The sequence below is a fragment of the Rattus rattus genome, chromosome 13, assembly GCF_011064425.1.
Source record: "Rattus rattus isolate New Zealand chromosome 13, Rrattus_CSIRO_v1, whole genome shotgun sequence".
Lineage (NCBI taxonomy): Eukaryota > Metazoa > Chordata > Mammalia > Rodentia > Muridae > Rattus > Rattus rattus.
The window spans coordinates 60,946,407-60,961,914 of record NC_046166.1 but is presented as its reverse complement, the minus strand read 5'-3'; the positions used below and the strand labels follow the sequence as shown (position 1 = coordinate 60,961,914).

The 15,508-nt window shown below is 50.0% G+C and overlaps 1 protein-coding gene across 8 annotated transcripts in view; it reads left to right on the top strand.

Annotated features, from left to right (window-relative positions):
* Fgfr1 (fibroblast growth factor receptor 1) overlaps nucleotides 1–15,508 on the top strand; it is a 54,577-nt gene that overhangs the window by 11,228 nt on the left and 27,841 nt on the right. For all 8 annotated transcript variants that reach the window (XM_032918785.1, XM_032918788.1, XM_032918786.1 and 5 more), the window contains exon 2: nucleotides 2,946–3,130. In XM_032918785.1, the coding sequence (XP_032774676.1) occupies nucleotides 3,040–3,130 (91 nt within the window). In that variant the 5' untranslated portion in view covers nucleotides 2,946–3,039. The remainder of the gene's footprint in view (nucleotides 1–2,945; nucleotides 3,131–15,508) is intronic.

The window sequence follows — 15,508 nt, the reverse complement described above, 5'->3', positions numbered from 1 at the left end:
ATGTCACCAACCACAGGGCCAGTGAGATGGTGCAGTCCCCGTAACCCATGTAAAGGCAGAGGGAAAGAACTGACTCCATAGAGTTGTCCTCTGACCTTTGCATGTGTGCTGTGACACTGTCACTCGGCCCCCAGCAGTAATAAATAAAACATATCTAATACCAAAAATTACTATCACAGACTCTAGACGGGTCACGCGCTGCAGAAGCCATGGCTTTAGCTAGGTCTGGGTGAGATACTTCGTGTCAGTCTCTGCACCGGCTCTTGACTGTGCCTGTGCTGGGCTTTCCTTTCCCACCTCCCTGTGACATCTCCACTCACTGTTGTCAGAGATGGCTGGATCCATCTCACAGTGTCCGACTCTGCCTTCAAGCAGTGACGCGTGTGTTCTCTGGGAGGGAGGCTGGTGTGGCTGGAGGTTCCGTGATTCTTCTCGTTTTAGGGGCAAAAAGATGGGCCCTGGAGACCTGGGGATGGGTCTCTGAGGAAGAACGAACACTCGGCTTAGCCTGTGAAAGGTCCTGGATTCCATCCCTGGTGGGGGAAGAAAGAAGTGGTTTATTGGGTCTCCATAATCCCTGTGAGCTGAAGCTGTGAACCAGTACTTAACCTATTTCTCCTCCCTCCCCCCCCCCTCCCTCCCTCCCTCCCTCCTCCCTCCCTCCCTCCTTCCTCTTCCCTTCCCCTTCTTCTTCTTCCCCTTCTTCTTCTTCTTCTTCTTCTTCTTCTTCTTCTTCTTCTTCTTCTTCTTCTTCTTCTTCTTCTTCTTCTTCTTCTTCTTCTTCCTCTCTCTCTCTCTTCTTCTTACTTTGTTTTGTTTTAGTTTGTGCATTACAGCAACCATCTACAAATAGTGCGTGTGTATGGCACGGGTTGAGGAGGGTGCGGGTCCCACTGCTCTATCTACTTTCACCTTGAGAAAGGCCTTCACTTTGAGATCCTCACCGGGGCCTAGACACCTTTGGGACCCTGAGCTGCAGCTGCAGTCTCAGCCTCCCTTGGGCCTAGTCTTTGGTTGGTGCAGTCTGCAACCCTTGGCTGTGTAGCCATGAATCCAATTCCCGAGCATGGGTGGACGATAAAAGCAAGACCGCCTACCCTGTGGTTGGGACTCTGTCCTCCAGGTCTTAACCGTTTTAGGCTTCAGAGGGGTCGTAATGAGCTCGGCGCGTGCACTTGTGGCTTCTGTGATGCTTGACTGCATCTTATGGGATTCATGGTCTCTGTGGTGGTGGTGGTGGTCGTGGTGGTGGTGGTGGTGGTGGTGGTGGTGGTGGTGGTGGTGGTTTCTCTGTGTATCCCTGGCTGTCTTGGACCTTTCTATGTAGACCAGGCGGGCCTCGAACTCAAGAGATCCCCTTGCCTTTGCCTCTCAAATGCTGGGACTACAGGAGTGCCCCCTCCACACCCAGCTTTCTTACTGAAGTTTCTGATGCCATTTCTGTGCCGTTTGCGGGGACTGCTTTTATGTGGTGGTTCTTGAACTTGGCCGTGTCTACAAAACCCACGTCAGAGGTTCCTGGGACCTGAAACTGCACATCGTGTTTCTCAAGCCCTTCCTTTGCCATTTGGCTCTTTGGGATTTCTGGGAGTCCCTTCCCTTCCTTTCATAGTTGAGTGAGGCTTTTCTCTTGAAGAACATCATGGCTGTTGACCCAGCCAACTTGGCACTTAGCTCGCACTGAGGACATCGTTGTAGAATTGAAAGGTAGCATCCAGCCTCCTAGCGCTCTAACAAAATAGCTGTGGTAATCAAGTTAAAGAGAGACAAGGTTTATTTCACTCTCCGTTATGTGGGTTTCAGTCTGCAGTTGACCATTGCTTTTTTGAGCACGCTGTCACGGTGGCAGGAAGGTTAGACGGCGGAGATCTCTCTGTAGCAGAGAAATCCCGTTCACTCATGGCCAGGGACAGAAAGGATGAGGGAGGGATGTGAGACTGGGGTTCTCTGTAATTCCTCCTCTTCCAGGCTTGTCCCCAGCTGACTTAAAACCTCCCAGGAGGGTCTGTCTCTCAAAGGGCTCTTCACCTACCAAAAGTGCCCACTGGGGAACAAGACAAATTATGGATGTAAGCCTGTTACCTCTGATAAATGTCGAGATAGGCTCCATTCTCTTTGCACCCTAAGAAGCATCCTTCTGGGACTGTAGGAGCCAGAGGGGTCAAAAAACACTACAAGACACCCACAACACCAACCAGGGCTCATAGGGACTCACAGAGTCCGAACCGACGATGAGGGAGCCTGCGTGGTCTGGTGTAAGCCCTCTGCGTATGTGTTGCCGTTGTGTAACTGTGTTCTTGTGAGATTCCTGTCTTTTTTGGGACCCTTGTCCTCCTACTGGGTTGCCTCATCCAGCCTTGATTTGAGGGGAGGTGCCTAGTCTCTCTCTCTCTCTTTTTTTTTTAAGATTTACTTATTTTATGTGAATGAGTACACTGTTGCTGTCTTCAGATACACCAGAAGAGGGCATCAGATTTCATTACAGACGGTTGTGAGCCACCATGTGGTTGCTGGGAATTGAACTCAGGACCTCTGGATCAGAGCTCATAACTGCTGAGTCATCCCTCCAGCCCCAAGGTGCCTAGTCTTACTGTATCACGTGACATGTCCTGTCTAGTTGATATCCCTGGGAGCCTGCCCATTTCTGAAGAGAAACAGAGGAGTGGATGGGGGGAAAAAACCGGAGTCAGGATGTAATATATAAAAAGAAATTAATTCGGGGTTGGGGATTTGGCTTAGTGGTAGAGCGCTTGCCTAGCAAGCGCAAGGCCCTGGGGTTGGGCCCCAGCCCCGAAAAAAAAAAAAGAGAAAAAAAAAAAAAAGAAATTAATTCTAAAGAGCAGCAGCCTTCCGGACAGGTTGACTGTGGACGTGATGCTTTTTTTTTTTCTTCCCCTCGCCCTCTCCTCCCCAACTTCGATTACAGCCGTTGTTTCTTTCCCCAGAGTCAGCTTGCGAAGGCAGATCCCGCTCACCGCAGCGGCAGAGTATCCATGGAGGTGCGGAGCCTTGTTACCAACCTCTAACTGCAGAACTGGGATGTGGGGCTGGAGGGGCCTCCTCTTCTGGGCTGTGCTGGTCACAGCCACTCTCTGCACTGCCAGACCAGCCCCAACCTTGCCCGAACAAGGTAAGACAACAGGACGAGCCTCAGCTGGATCCTTGAGCTGAGGAAACAGGGTGGGCTACTGGCGTGGAGATGATGTGGTCAGCTTAAAAGACTTCCTCCTTGGAGGAGCAAAGTGCCCCTTCCCCACACCTGGGCTGGTTTGGGCTTCCCTCCGTATAGGGAGCCAACCTTATCAGAGGTGGGGATCACGGAAGGCTGGTGACAACTGCTAGCCAGAGGTGAGGAACTCGGGAGTGCCGGGAGTGCCGGGAGTGCGTGCCTTCTGGGGAAACAGTGTAATTAGGTCTTTAACTCGGACGATCATAGAAAGGGGTGGTTGTTGCAATGCGAAGAGTGCCGTGAACATAGATTTGGAGAAATCATCCTCGAGTAAGAAGAACATGGTGATGGCCTCTGGCTTCCAGAAAGCTGTGCCGGTGACGTGTTTTCTATGAGGGCGTGAGCATGCACGCCTTTCTGGACTTTGTCCTCCAGGTCTTACCTGAGGGCCTGATGAAGAGTTTGCTTTGGAGGTGGCCTGTTTAAGGGACTTGGAAAAGAACAAGAGGCAGAATGGGGCACAGGAACATCATGGGGGCCTCCCACGGGCCCGTGGTGTGTTCTAAGTGCCGGGAAGTTGTTACTGCTCCTAAGATTCCTGGTGGCTTCTGAGGGACTTAGAGGTAAATGTTGAGACCTTTCTGCTGTCAAACGGCTCGAGAGTTAGTGGCTGGTCACAGAGAGTAAGTAAGTAAGAGTGGGCTAAAGGCTTAGGGTGTATGTGCGAATGGTGGCCACGTGTTCAGGGCTGTTTTCTAAGCTGGCAGGGACCTGTTTGATGATCAGTGGGTGAACCTGTGCATACAGATGATAGTGAGGGAGGAGCAGGGGTGCAGTGGCGGAAACTGGCATGTTCATGTTTTATTCAGTAGTAGAGCCAAAGACAGACATGAGCAGGAACGTGCTTGGCTCAAGGCAAGAGGGGACCTCTGTACCTAATAGGGCTGTAGGTGTATATGTAGGTATATAGTTGTCGGCAAGCGGTGGCCAGACGATAAATACGAAGCAGGCTATTTATTAAAGCTTTTTTATTTTATGTGTATGAGTGTTTCTCTCTCTCTCTCTCTCTCTCTCTCTCTCTCTCTCTCTCTCTGTGTGTGTGTGTGTGTGTGTGTGTGTGTGTGTGTGTGTGTACGCTCTGTATTATGTGCTTGGTGCTCGCAGAGATCAGAAGAGGATTCGTGGACCCTCTGGAATGATTGTCAGTGCGAGCCGGTCATGGCGCGTGCCTTTAATCTCAGCACTCAGGAGGCAGAGTCAAGTGGCCTCCTATGAGTTCCAGGACAGCCAAGGCCACACAGAGAAACCCCATCTCAAAAAAAACAAAACAAAACAAAGCGAAGGGAAACAAGTCTGATCCGCAGCTGCCTTGTGGGTGCTGGGACCCCACCTCTCTGCTCTTAACTTCCGAGCCATCTCTCCGGCTGCTGGTAAACCGTAGTTAAACCTCACAGTGAAGCTGTAGCAGAGGGGATGTGGTACCCAGAGCTGAACTGCATCTGTCCTGCCCCACTTGGTGCCACGTGCCTTTAATCTCTATCAGGACTTGGAAGCCGTACCTCAGAGCCGGAGGCCATTTTGGTCCGTGTAGCCAGCCGGTGCTTCAGAGAGAGATTCTGTCTCAAAAGAAAAAAACAAAAGAAAAGAAAGTAGGGGGTCTCTTATCATTTTATTTTTGACATAGAATCTCACTGTGTAGCCCTGTCTGGTCTCACCATCTTCTGTCACAGCCTTCACAACGCTAGATTCCAGGTGTTTACCTGTAATCTTACCTTAGGGTACTAAGGTACGGGTCTCAGTGGGGGTTAAGAGCAGGCATTCTTGAAGTGGAGAGGTTTAAGATGTGTGCACAGCGGTATTGCTCTCTGAGTACACAACTGTGGAGGGTAACACCAGGGAAGACTGGATTCAGCCGGCATGGAAGGCTTACTTAGTATATTTAAATGGTTCCTGCTGAGAAATTTGAAGTGTACTGACGGGACCCAGTTTTCAGTTAAGTTGGTTTGCTCTGTGCGACAAATCACTAAAATGGGAACAACAAGAAAGGCTCGCATGTCACAGTGCGGACACACATAATACTTCCTCGCGAAAGTGTACGTAGCTGTTCCCGCATCTGCCCGTGCTGTCAGGAACAGAGGGAGACGGGCACGTTGAGGGTCAGTCAGGGAGCGGGACTGTGGACTGGGGAGAGTGATGGCGGAATTTTAGAATGGAATCCGTGGGTTTCATTATAAGTAGTCGGACAGTAATCGTTTTCACGCGCACTGGTGTTTTGTCGGTGTGCGTGTCTGGTGTGAGGCTGTCAGATCCCCTGGAACTGGGCTTCTAGACAGTTGTGAGCCGCCATTGTGGGTGCTGGGAATTGAACTGGGATGGATATCTGAAGGATATTAGCCAGTGCTCTTTACCCTGGGCCATCTCTCCCAGCCCCCACGGAAGGAATTTTAAGTGGAGGGGGAGGGTCATTGAAGCTGCTGGGGCAGTGATGGAGACTGAGGCTAGGGGACCTATGCTTTTTACCTGTGTTGTTGTTGTTGTTGTTTATTTGACACAGTTTGTCTGTGTAGCCCTGGCTGTTCTGGAACTCGCTCTGTAGACCAGGCTAGCCTTGAACTCAGAAGAGATCTGCCTGGGATGAAAGGTTTGTGCCACCACCCCCAGGCACTGTGGTGGTTCTGGGAATGGAAGGGTAGGGAAGTGGAGTGGGCGGGGGCTGTATAGAAGTCAGTTGATTGAAGCGTAATTTATGTAATGTAACATGTGCCGATCTTAGACAAGTCCTTCATTGAGTTTTCATAAGGGCTACACCTCATGCTACTACCACCCTCGTCAAGAGATCAGTTTGTCATCCCCAAAGCTTTTCCCATGGCTCTCGGCTGTCTCCGACCTGCATCCTGTCACTTCCTGTCACCTTACACTGGCGTAGTTTCCCGTCAAGAATGAGGTCTTAGGGTGACATAGGAATCTACTCATCCGTGATAGCCACGTGGGTCACTGTATTATTTCATTTCTTTCCCTGTTTCCTTTGGGACAGAGCCTCACTCTGTAGCCCTGGATGACCGGGGACTTATTACACAGACCAGGCTGGCTTCGAACTCAGGGATCTATGCCTCTGCCTCCGAATGCTGGTATTAGATATGTCACCACACCCTGCTCCTGGGGGTGGGGGGCGCTTTTGCCAGAACACAGACCACTGTAACCGTGATGTCAGGGCAATAGTCTCTCTCCGCGCCTTGTAAACTTTTGGAATCTCGAGGACGTGCAGTGTACTGTAGTCTTGGCCTTACCGATTATTAAGTAATGCTGCTTTTATCTTTAAAAAAAAAAAAAACAAAAAAAACCCAGCTGTACTCTATGTCACAAAGATTGGTCCAGAAGTTTAAAAACAAACCAGCCCAGACTTAGTTTGCACTTCAAGCTTTGGGAAGGCTTTAGTGAGGGGAGGGGGGGAAGAGGGCAGCCCCTCCCCTGGCTGAGCACCATCCCGGCAGTCTCTGCAGACGCCCCTGCCCCGAAGGGACCCAGGAGGCCTGTAGTTTCTGGCTGTCCTTACAAAGTTGATTTAATAAGGGTTCCAGGAAAACCAGTCTCCTCCCCCACCCCACCCCTTCCTTCTCCCATTTGCCATATTACCGAGTCTTAAGTTTGTTTCTTCAGATCGGGCTTTGGGGTTTGTGGGTAAAATGAAACTAGGACCCAGGCCCAGGGGCAGAATTCCCACTTCCCAAAGATAAGAACCAGTTTAGGAGCCGATCTGAGCCCGGGGAAGACCATTTCCATGCATTTGTCTCCGAGAACAGAATTTGAGGGATCGGTGAGTGGGTATGTCTAAAACTTTGCAGGGCCACTTGTAGTTGAGAATGGCGGCCCCCTTCTTCCCTGTTCCCCTGAGCACCCCAAAGGAGCAGAGAGTGTGAGACTTCCAGTCTTGAAATACTTTCCTTCGTCCACGGAAACCTGCAACTCATAAGCGATTTAATGGCTGAGGTTTTACAGCTCCTCCCACCCACCCAGATTTGAAGGAGTCTGGTGGCTGAATGAGGGAGGAGAGGTTACATTTAATGGAAAAGCTGCACGTCTCTGTTGCTGGCTTGTAGGTCGCCCGTGCACCACAAAGCAGGGCTTTGTCCTTGTTCTGCCGAAACCTGTGCCTATGGGGAAAGGCTGGGGGTGCTGCCAAAATCTGGCCCTGGCCTCAGCTGTAGTTCCCTGGTAGCCCTCCTACGCCCACCCCACTGGGGGTTCTGAACTGCCTTTGGTCCAAGAGGGTGTGGATTTCAGCCTAGCTGCTTGGGGACCTAGCTAGGTATGCAGGGTGTTTTCACTGATAGGCAAACTGTAGGCCTGCAGCTTTAGCCTGTCAGTGTGACCCTAAGGAGTAGTGTCACAGCTGGCTTGGAACACTTGGGGGAATACACCGTCGCTGCACCCCAGCCCCCAGTAAAATTTCTTATGAAAAGACCCTGTTTGTTTCCAACTCGCACTGGATGGTAGAGGATTCCAGAACGAGAGTGGAATTATATGAGGCAAGAGGTGTTGAATGATGTGGTTCCCCCCCCTTTTTTTTTCTTTGCTCAAGTGAGGGTGGAGGGTTTAGGTCCATGAAGTCTGAAATGCATTCTAAGTTGCCAGGCTTCCCGGAAGGACCTACCTTGTTGTACATCCCCTCCCAGGAGGTGGGACCAGTGCCTCTGGAAGGTTCTCGATAGTTGAGGGGGTGGGGTGGGAGGGCAGTGCTCGCCCGTGAGAGAATGTGAGGGTACTCACGTGTCCGCATCAGCAGCGAGGCCAGGGCGGCCAGCCGAGCCGCTCAAGGCTGTGTTCTTGGCTCGGGCCTCTGCATTGCTACACCATTAGCTCCACTGATTTTTCCACTCCGGCTTTGCCAGCCGCTCCCCAAAGTCAGGGAGGAGGAGGAATTTCTCAGGGAAGAAAGAACAAATGGTTGTCCAGAGGACTTGCTGTTGGTGGGGGCAGGGAGGGAAGGCCACACAAAGAATCCAGCCGGGAGTTTGTCACCTGGTGTCTGGGACTTACCTGTGTGGAGGGCAGAACGGGAGGGAGCTGGCTTCTGCAAGTGCATGCTTCTGCTGCATCACCCAGTGGGTCTGCAGGGTCATTCCTTCAGGATGTCTCCGGGATGTGGAAGATGGCCTTGGGGGAAGAGAGTTCTGGGGAATCATTATCCAAGGAGGTGAGTGCCAGGTCAGAGAGTCTGACGAGCAGCTCTGCCCTGTTTTTACAAGGCCTCATTCCTCTAGGCTATTGGGAAGTCTGTTTGGCCGCCCCCCATCCCCCACATTTTTACTTCCCTCTTCCCTGGAACCTGGACACTGAACAGGCAACTGCTTCTCCCCTAACAGGGAGAGACCCGGCTGCTCTCTCTTCTCAACTTCCTAACAGTACTCCTAACAGGTTCTCAGATGCATAACAGTAGCAAAATCACAGTTATGAAGTAGCAACAAAATAATTTTATGGTGTGTGTGTGTTGGGGGCGATCACCACAACACGAGGAACTGTGTTAAATGGTCACGTGGTTAGGAGGTCGGGACCCAGGGCCTTAAGAGAAGCCTTTTGGAGTCTGGGCTGCCTCTGACTTTAGTTCCCTCTGTCTGCCTGTAGCGTGACCAGTAGGAAACCAACCACCTGGACCCTCTTCTTGGCTGTAAGCACTGGACTTGAGCATCTGCCCCAAGGGCCTTTGGCTAATACCACTGTCCATTTAGCCCTTACCATGCATGGTCCGTGCTGTCTTCAGTCGGGAATCTCATCCTGCAGACTGAGCAAGGCCGGGGTGAGAGTCGAAGCCTTATCTGCTGAGTGGCTGTGCTACTGAGTCTCCTGGGAAAAGAAAATTGAGTCTGGATCTCACCCCTTTCCTCCCTCATGTTCCCCACAGTGACTGCTAGGCTCAGGCTGGTTACCAGCCTATTTCTTCACTGATTTCCCCGCCCACCCACCCAATCTATCCAAATATATTCCTGTTTTTTTTTCCTTGACTGTAATGCACCTTATATATGACCATTGCTTGTTCTCCTTTAACATGAAGTGCCTACCCGTTCCCACCCGACTTTTTATAATTCCTTATAATAAAGTATGCTTAATTCTTACCCATAAGCTTTAGTTTGGGTCCACACTAAGATTTTATTTAAGAGGCCGCCTCTTCCTCGGAGTTTCTTTCGTTTCCACGTTGTTTTCCGTGACTGGGTGTGCACTGTGTGCACGCAGTGCTTGCAGTACCAGAAGAGACCAGAAGGGGGTGTCATGTCTCCCTGGAACTGAAATTGCATACAGATGGCTGGAAGCCACCGTGCGGGTGGGGTGCAGGGAGATTGAACCAGGGCCTTCTGCAAAAGCAACGAGTGTTCTTAACCATTGAGGCAACTCTCCAGCCTCATGTCTCCACAGTTTAAAGAACCCTAGATTACCCTCACACCACACACACACACACACACACACACACACACACCCTTTCAGTTTGTAGTTGAATGCTTATTTTATTCTGTATGGTGTATGGGTTTGTTTGTTTGTTTTTATATCTTACTTATGGATGCGAGCACACCATCTCTATCCTCAGTCACACCAGAAGAGGGCATCGGATCCCGTTGCCGATGAGCCTGCTCTCCAGTCCCCAGTGTATGGGCTTCTTTTGTTGTTGCTTTTGTTTGGTTTGGGTGTGTCCCCCCACCCCACCCTAGTGCCCACACCTTCTAGTACACTAGGGTACACAGTCCTATTTATCCACCAGCACAAAGATCTGTGCAGTTAAAAAGAATGCCTTTCTGTTTGCTTTTTAAGATGGCGGGAGGTCTCCTGTAGCCCAGGTTGAACTTGAACCCGGTATGTAGCAAAGGCTGTTCTTGCGGTCACCTCCCGGTACTGCCGTTACCGATGCGTGACACCGTCGGTCTGTAAGAACAGTTTTGATGGCTGTAGAACCTTTGATTCTAGCACTCTGGAGATGGAGAGAGGCAGGTGGATTTCTGTAAATTAGAAGCCAGCCTGGTCTACAGAGACCCTGTTTCAAGAAATAAAACAGAACAAAAATCAGCGAAACAACAAAAAGTAAAAACAAGAAAACCTCCAAAACATTTCGATATGTGTTTATGATAAGAAATCAGAGACTATAGACCTGTACAGACAGAAAAATGATGTCTTAGATTCTTACCATCCATCAATAATCACAGTTGACCTGAATCTTTTTTTTTTTTTAAGATTTTCTTCTTGCGTTCCTATCTGAGAAATGGAATTTATACTGTATATATTGGCTTGTAACTTAAATATATTCCTATGCAGATTTTTTTTTCCTTTTTCGGTAGTAACTATATGTTATCGAATTGTGTGGGTTACAGAATTTTTACCCCTCTACTGTCAGGAAATAATTTAGGTTATGTTTAGTAGTTTGCACTGTGACTTTTTTCTTTCTATCTTCCTTCGTTCTTTCTCTCCTCCCTCCCTCCTTTCCTCCCTTCCTTTCTTTTATCATGATTTTCAAGATGCCCTGACTCGCTCTGTAGACCAGGCTGGCTTCACACTCATAGAGATCCTCCTATTCTCTGGAGTGCCGAGATTAAAGTGGTGCACTTCCGTACTGTTTAATAGACCTGCAGATATAATTAATAACTCATCTAGGGAGTGATATTTGAAGCCCACATCAAAGAAAGACAGGTTACGTAAGAGCATCTCACCCTGCAGAGGAGGGCCAAAGGGCTCAAAGTAAAGGGGCGAATTGCTTATCCACGGGCAACACCAGTTCACTAATTTCATTACAGTTGATATACGGAGAGATATTTATATTGATTTGTGGCCTTAACGATCTTCGGGGAGATGTATCATGACAAGGTTTTTGTCGTCTTACAAACTTACGGAGTGTAGCCCACCACGCCAGGCTATGTACTGTGTACCTCTGTGTACACGGCCTTGGTCTTAGGCCCCACCATAAGCCAACTCAAGTTTAAGTCAAGTACAAGAGATCACGGCACAGCTAAAGATGGAATAATGTTGAATGTGTGAGGCTGTTGTCGGCATAGTGTTAAACATTGTTTTATAGTGAACTTTTTTTAAAGATGGGGTCTCATCTATATATACCAGGTGGGCCTTCAATTCCCAATCCTCCTGCCTCCACCTCCCAAGTGCTGAGGCTACGTCACTACACCTAATTTTATGGTGAAATTTTAAAAAATGAAAAGAGCATGTGTGCGTGTAGGTCAGAGGATAACTGTCTGGAGTCAGTTTTCTTCTCCCACCGTGCAAGTCCCAGGGATCGAACCGAAGCCCAAAACCTTCCCCGCAGAAGGGGCGGCGTTCTAAAGTAGTGATTAAAAGTATAGCATGGTCACAGCGGACGAGATGGTGTGGCAGGAAAAACGCTTGCTGCACAGACCTGGGCGATCGATCACCCGCTGCTGAATTCAATGGGAGAAGGGGGAACCAACCGGCTCCACAGAGTTGTCCTGTGGCTTCCACGGGCGTGGGACTGCGTGTGCACGTGCAGAATGACAAAGCATTTTAGAAAATGCTTTCGAACAGCCAGTCCACTCTGTGTCATCAGAGCTCAGCCCGCTTTAAATGTGTTCGCTGTACTCATCCTAACCTGAAGCTCGGCAAAATCATGAAGCACAAAACCCGATCTTAGCCCAACTGTGGAGCATCTCGGCGACTGCCTATAATCCTAGCTGGACCATCGTGAGCCTCTCCATGTGGGTGCTGGGAATCGAACCCCAGTTTTCTGGCAGTGCTCCTAACTAACTGCTCAGCCATCTACCTCTCCAGACCCTAACAGTTCTGTTCTATTTTATTTTATTTTTTTTAAGATTTACTTATTTTGCGCATATGAGTACACTGTCTACAGGCACACCGGAAGAGGGCATCAGATCCCTTTACAGATGGTTGTGAGCCACCGTGTGGTTGCTGGGATTTGAACTCAGGACCTCTGGAAGAGCAGCCAGTGCTCTTAACTGCTGAGCCATCTCTCCATCCCAACATTTCTAACCTTAAAAATGAAAATTTGGCCGGGCACAGTGGCTCTATAATCTTGGGACTCGGGTGAAACATGGACGTTGAGCCCGAGGGTACCTAGGACTGGAACACCAGGAGACTGGGTCGGAACAGGAGATAGCTAGCGCAGGACCACGGTGGGATCACTAGGCTCTTCTAGCTCCGCGGTCTGCCTCTGCTGAATGAACTGTTTTGGCTTAATGGACTAAGTGAATGAATGTTAGCTAGGCCGAGGTCACTAGGGTTGCTTGGCTGAGGGAAGTCTGGACCTCAAGAGTTGTGGAGTACAAGGTAAAACAGGTACAGAGCTCCCCCATGAAACTCAGAACTTCCCCCTCCCCCATACTCTTGGATATTCAAGCAAGGACCGCTTGCTTTTGATACTGTGTGTGCATGAGATAGAGGCCGAAGAAGGAACTCATTTTGTGGACAGGTGGAGCTGTAAAGGAAGCTCCATTTTGGGCACCTGTGCTCCCAGATCTTTGGGGTCTTTTTAGTTGGTGTGAATGAGTTAGGTCCAAATATATGTCACCAAAGCTTTCCACTTTAATCACTGTATGATTCTTATTTCTTTATTTAGAGACACGGTCTCTCTGGGGGTAGCCCTGACTGTTTTGGAACTTGCTATGTAGCCCAGGCTAGCCTTGCTAGTGCTCCTACTTACTTCAGTGTCTTAAATGCTCGCCTTACTTGGTAAGAGCCACCACACCCACGTTCACTCTGCGGTCCAGCAACCTCGGGACGGTTCACCTTCCCTAACTTACAGTTCGCCTGTCACCAAGTAACCAGCTTTCGCCGTATTATCTTATTTTAAGGCATTTTCTTTTGTGTATTTTTATAATGTAATAAAGGTCTTTATTGGTGTTTTTTGTTTTGTTTTGTTGTTTGTTTCAAGGCAAGGTCTCGTGGTGTAGTCTGGATGGCCTGGAAATTGCTATGTAGACCAGGACCAGTTAATCTGCCTGCCTCTGCCTTTGGATATGAAAACACACATACACATACATAGTGCTGGGATTGAAGATGCTACTAGAGGTTCACACACACACACACACACACACACACACACGCACGCACGCACGCACGCACGCACGCACACACCATTATTTTTTAACCCTTTTAGTGAACGTGATAGTGGGGACTGAACTGGCACTCCAGGAACGCCAAGTAAGCGCTCTACCCCGAAGGTGCCTCCTGGCTGTGGGCATGGCAGAGAATGATGTGACACTTTGAAAGGGCAGTTTGCCCACCCTGGGTTGGGTGGTCTAATGCTGGGCTCTCTGACCTAACTACCCCCAGACTCACTGGCACGGTGCAGACAGACTGCAGGCAACACATAAACAAAATCGCTCGCCCCGGCACCATCTGTGGTTTTGGGGGGACAGAAGGCACATTCCGAAACAGCTGACGCTCCTACTGAATGAATGGATCAGGAAGTTTTTGGGGACTGCAACTTTTCCTGCCCAGCTGCCGGCCTTTTCCTTCTCCAAACTGGAGCTTCGGAGCCTGGGGGAGGGGTGGCCCTAGGAGGCGCTGGGCGCTTGGGGGCAGGGCAGTGCATTCCTTTCTTCAAGGAACCTGACCGGACTTTAAGGTCAGGGCCTAGCTTGGAGCGGACTTCGGGAGTTACCTCTTCCCTGTAGAGTCCTCTTACTCCCCCCTCCCCCACACTTAATGATCTTTCCATTACAGAACCCAGACCAGGAAGTGTATGACAGGTCGCAGCTGCAGACACATGGCTGGGAGGCCTGGGCTCCCTGCCAGCGGTGGGAGGGTCTAAGCTACCGCCCTAGCAACGGGACCACCACCCTCCCCACCCCCCCTTCCTGGCTAAAAACTTAGCAGCCGAGGCCTTAGGCATTCTATCACTTGGCGACCAATTGTACTTTTCGATGCGAATTGAGGAAGTGACTTTGGGTTGAAGGGAGGCTAAGAGGAGATTCACCTGCTTGTGGCCTACAGTTAGGCCCTTCAAATTACTCTCCAGCTACTACCCAAGATTGAGGCCACCTAGCACAACCACAGAAGCTTCCTAACGGTGTGTGTGTGTCTGTGTGTGTGTCTGTCTGTCTCTGTGTGTGTTGTGTGTTGGATGAGGGTATCCATAAGCAGTCTCAATGATTCCACAAACTCTTTTCCTTTCTCATTTTGACGAGATTCAGGCTATGTTGTGTGTATGTGGACTGAAGGAATATAGCCCCTAAGCGGGCTTTGCAAGTACACCGGCCCAGGTTTTAGTCAGAGGATCTGGGACCACCTCAAATCCCAGTCCCCCCATCGCCACCCCCCCTCCCCATGGGGGATGCATCTTCTGACTTAAAGTTGCTCAGGGGATGTCAGTGGCTCTAAACTGCCCTAGGGAGTGGTTGTCACACAGGAGTTTACCTCCAGTGCCAGCGTATGGTTGGCTTTCTTCCCTGAATCTGCCATGGCTGCTGCATTCTTCTGGTGCCAAGCGAGACACGGTGACTCTGGGAGCCCTCCCTGGAGCTGCAGGGTATCCCTTCTTTTGGGGTTCTCTCTGGCCAGTGAGCTAAGGGGAAGGGGAGCAGTGTATTAAAGACCCAACTGAGGAAGGGTTCAGGAAGAGGTTTTCTTTTCTCCTTTTTTTCTCTCTCTGCTTGGTCCAGAGTTTTACCGGCAAAGCCAGGACTTCTGCTGGGGAAGAGGGGAGATTTGATTCCTTTCTTAATCCTGTAATTACAATCCTTCCAGCTGGCCTGGGTTGTGGCGGAAGTCGGGGGACATCAGGTCCGGGGTACCATGCCAGTGGGGAAACTACAGTCCTGGTGCACACCTTTGTCTTTTGAAAGGTTTGTAAGGTTGAACAAAACTCTTGGCCTGGGACTCCCGAGTAAAGGTTTCCCTGTTAACCTCCTCAAGCCCAGCTCCTGGGGAGCTGACTTTTGGGGGGTCATGCAGTGGACGCAAGGACCCTGGCTGCGGCTTTGGCCGTCACAGGCAGCTCCGTACTAAATTACAGTGATGAGGTGGGACGCACAAAAGACTGAAATCTTTTTTTAATAAAAACAAAACAAAACTTCAGCCCCAAGCCCCTGGGCTTCTGAATGGCTATGGCTTCCTGTCAGGATTAGCTCTGCTGCCTGGGCATGTGTGTGCTGCCTTTCTCCTCAGGAAATACCTTTAGTAAGCCCCGGTGGAGTCCCCATGGCAACGAGAGAGGGGACCTGCTGACAGAGGCCCTTCAGCCCTCGTTGTTCCCTGGCCTCTTTGTTGTGTGCTTTATTGCAGCCCCTGTGGCAAGCACTGTGGTTTGCACCGTTTTGTCAGCTGAATGTGGAGTTTTACATTTTAATGGGTTGTTCTGGCAGTGGCCCATTTGCA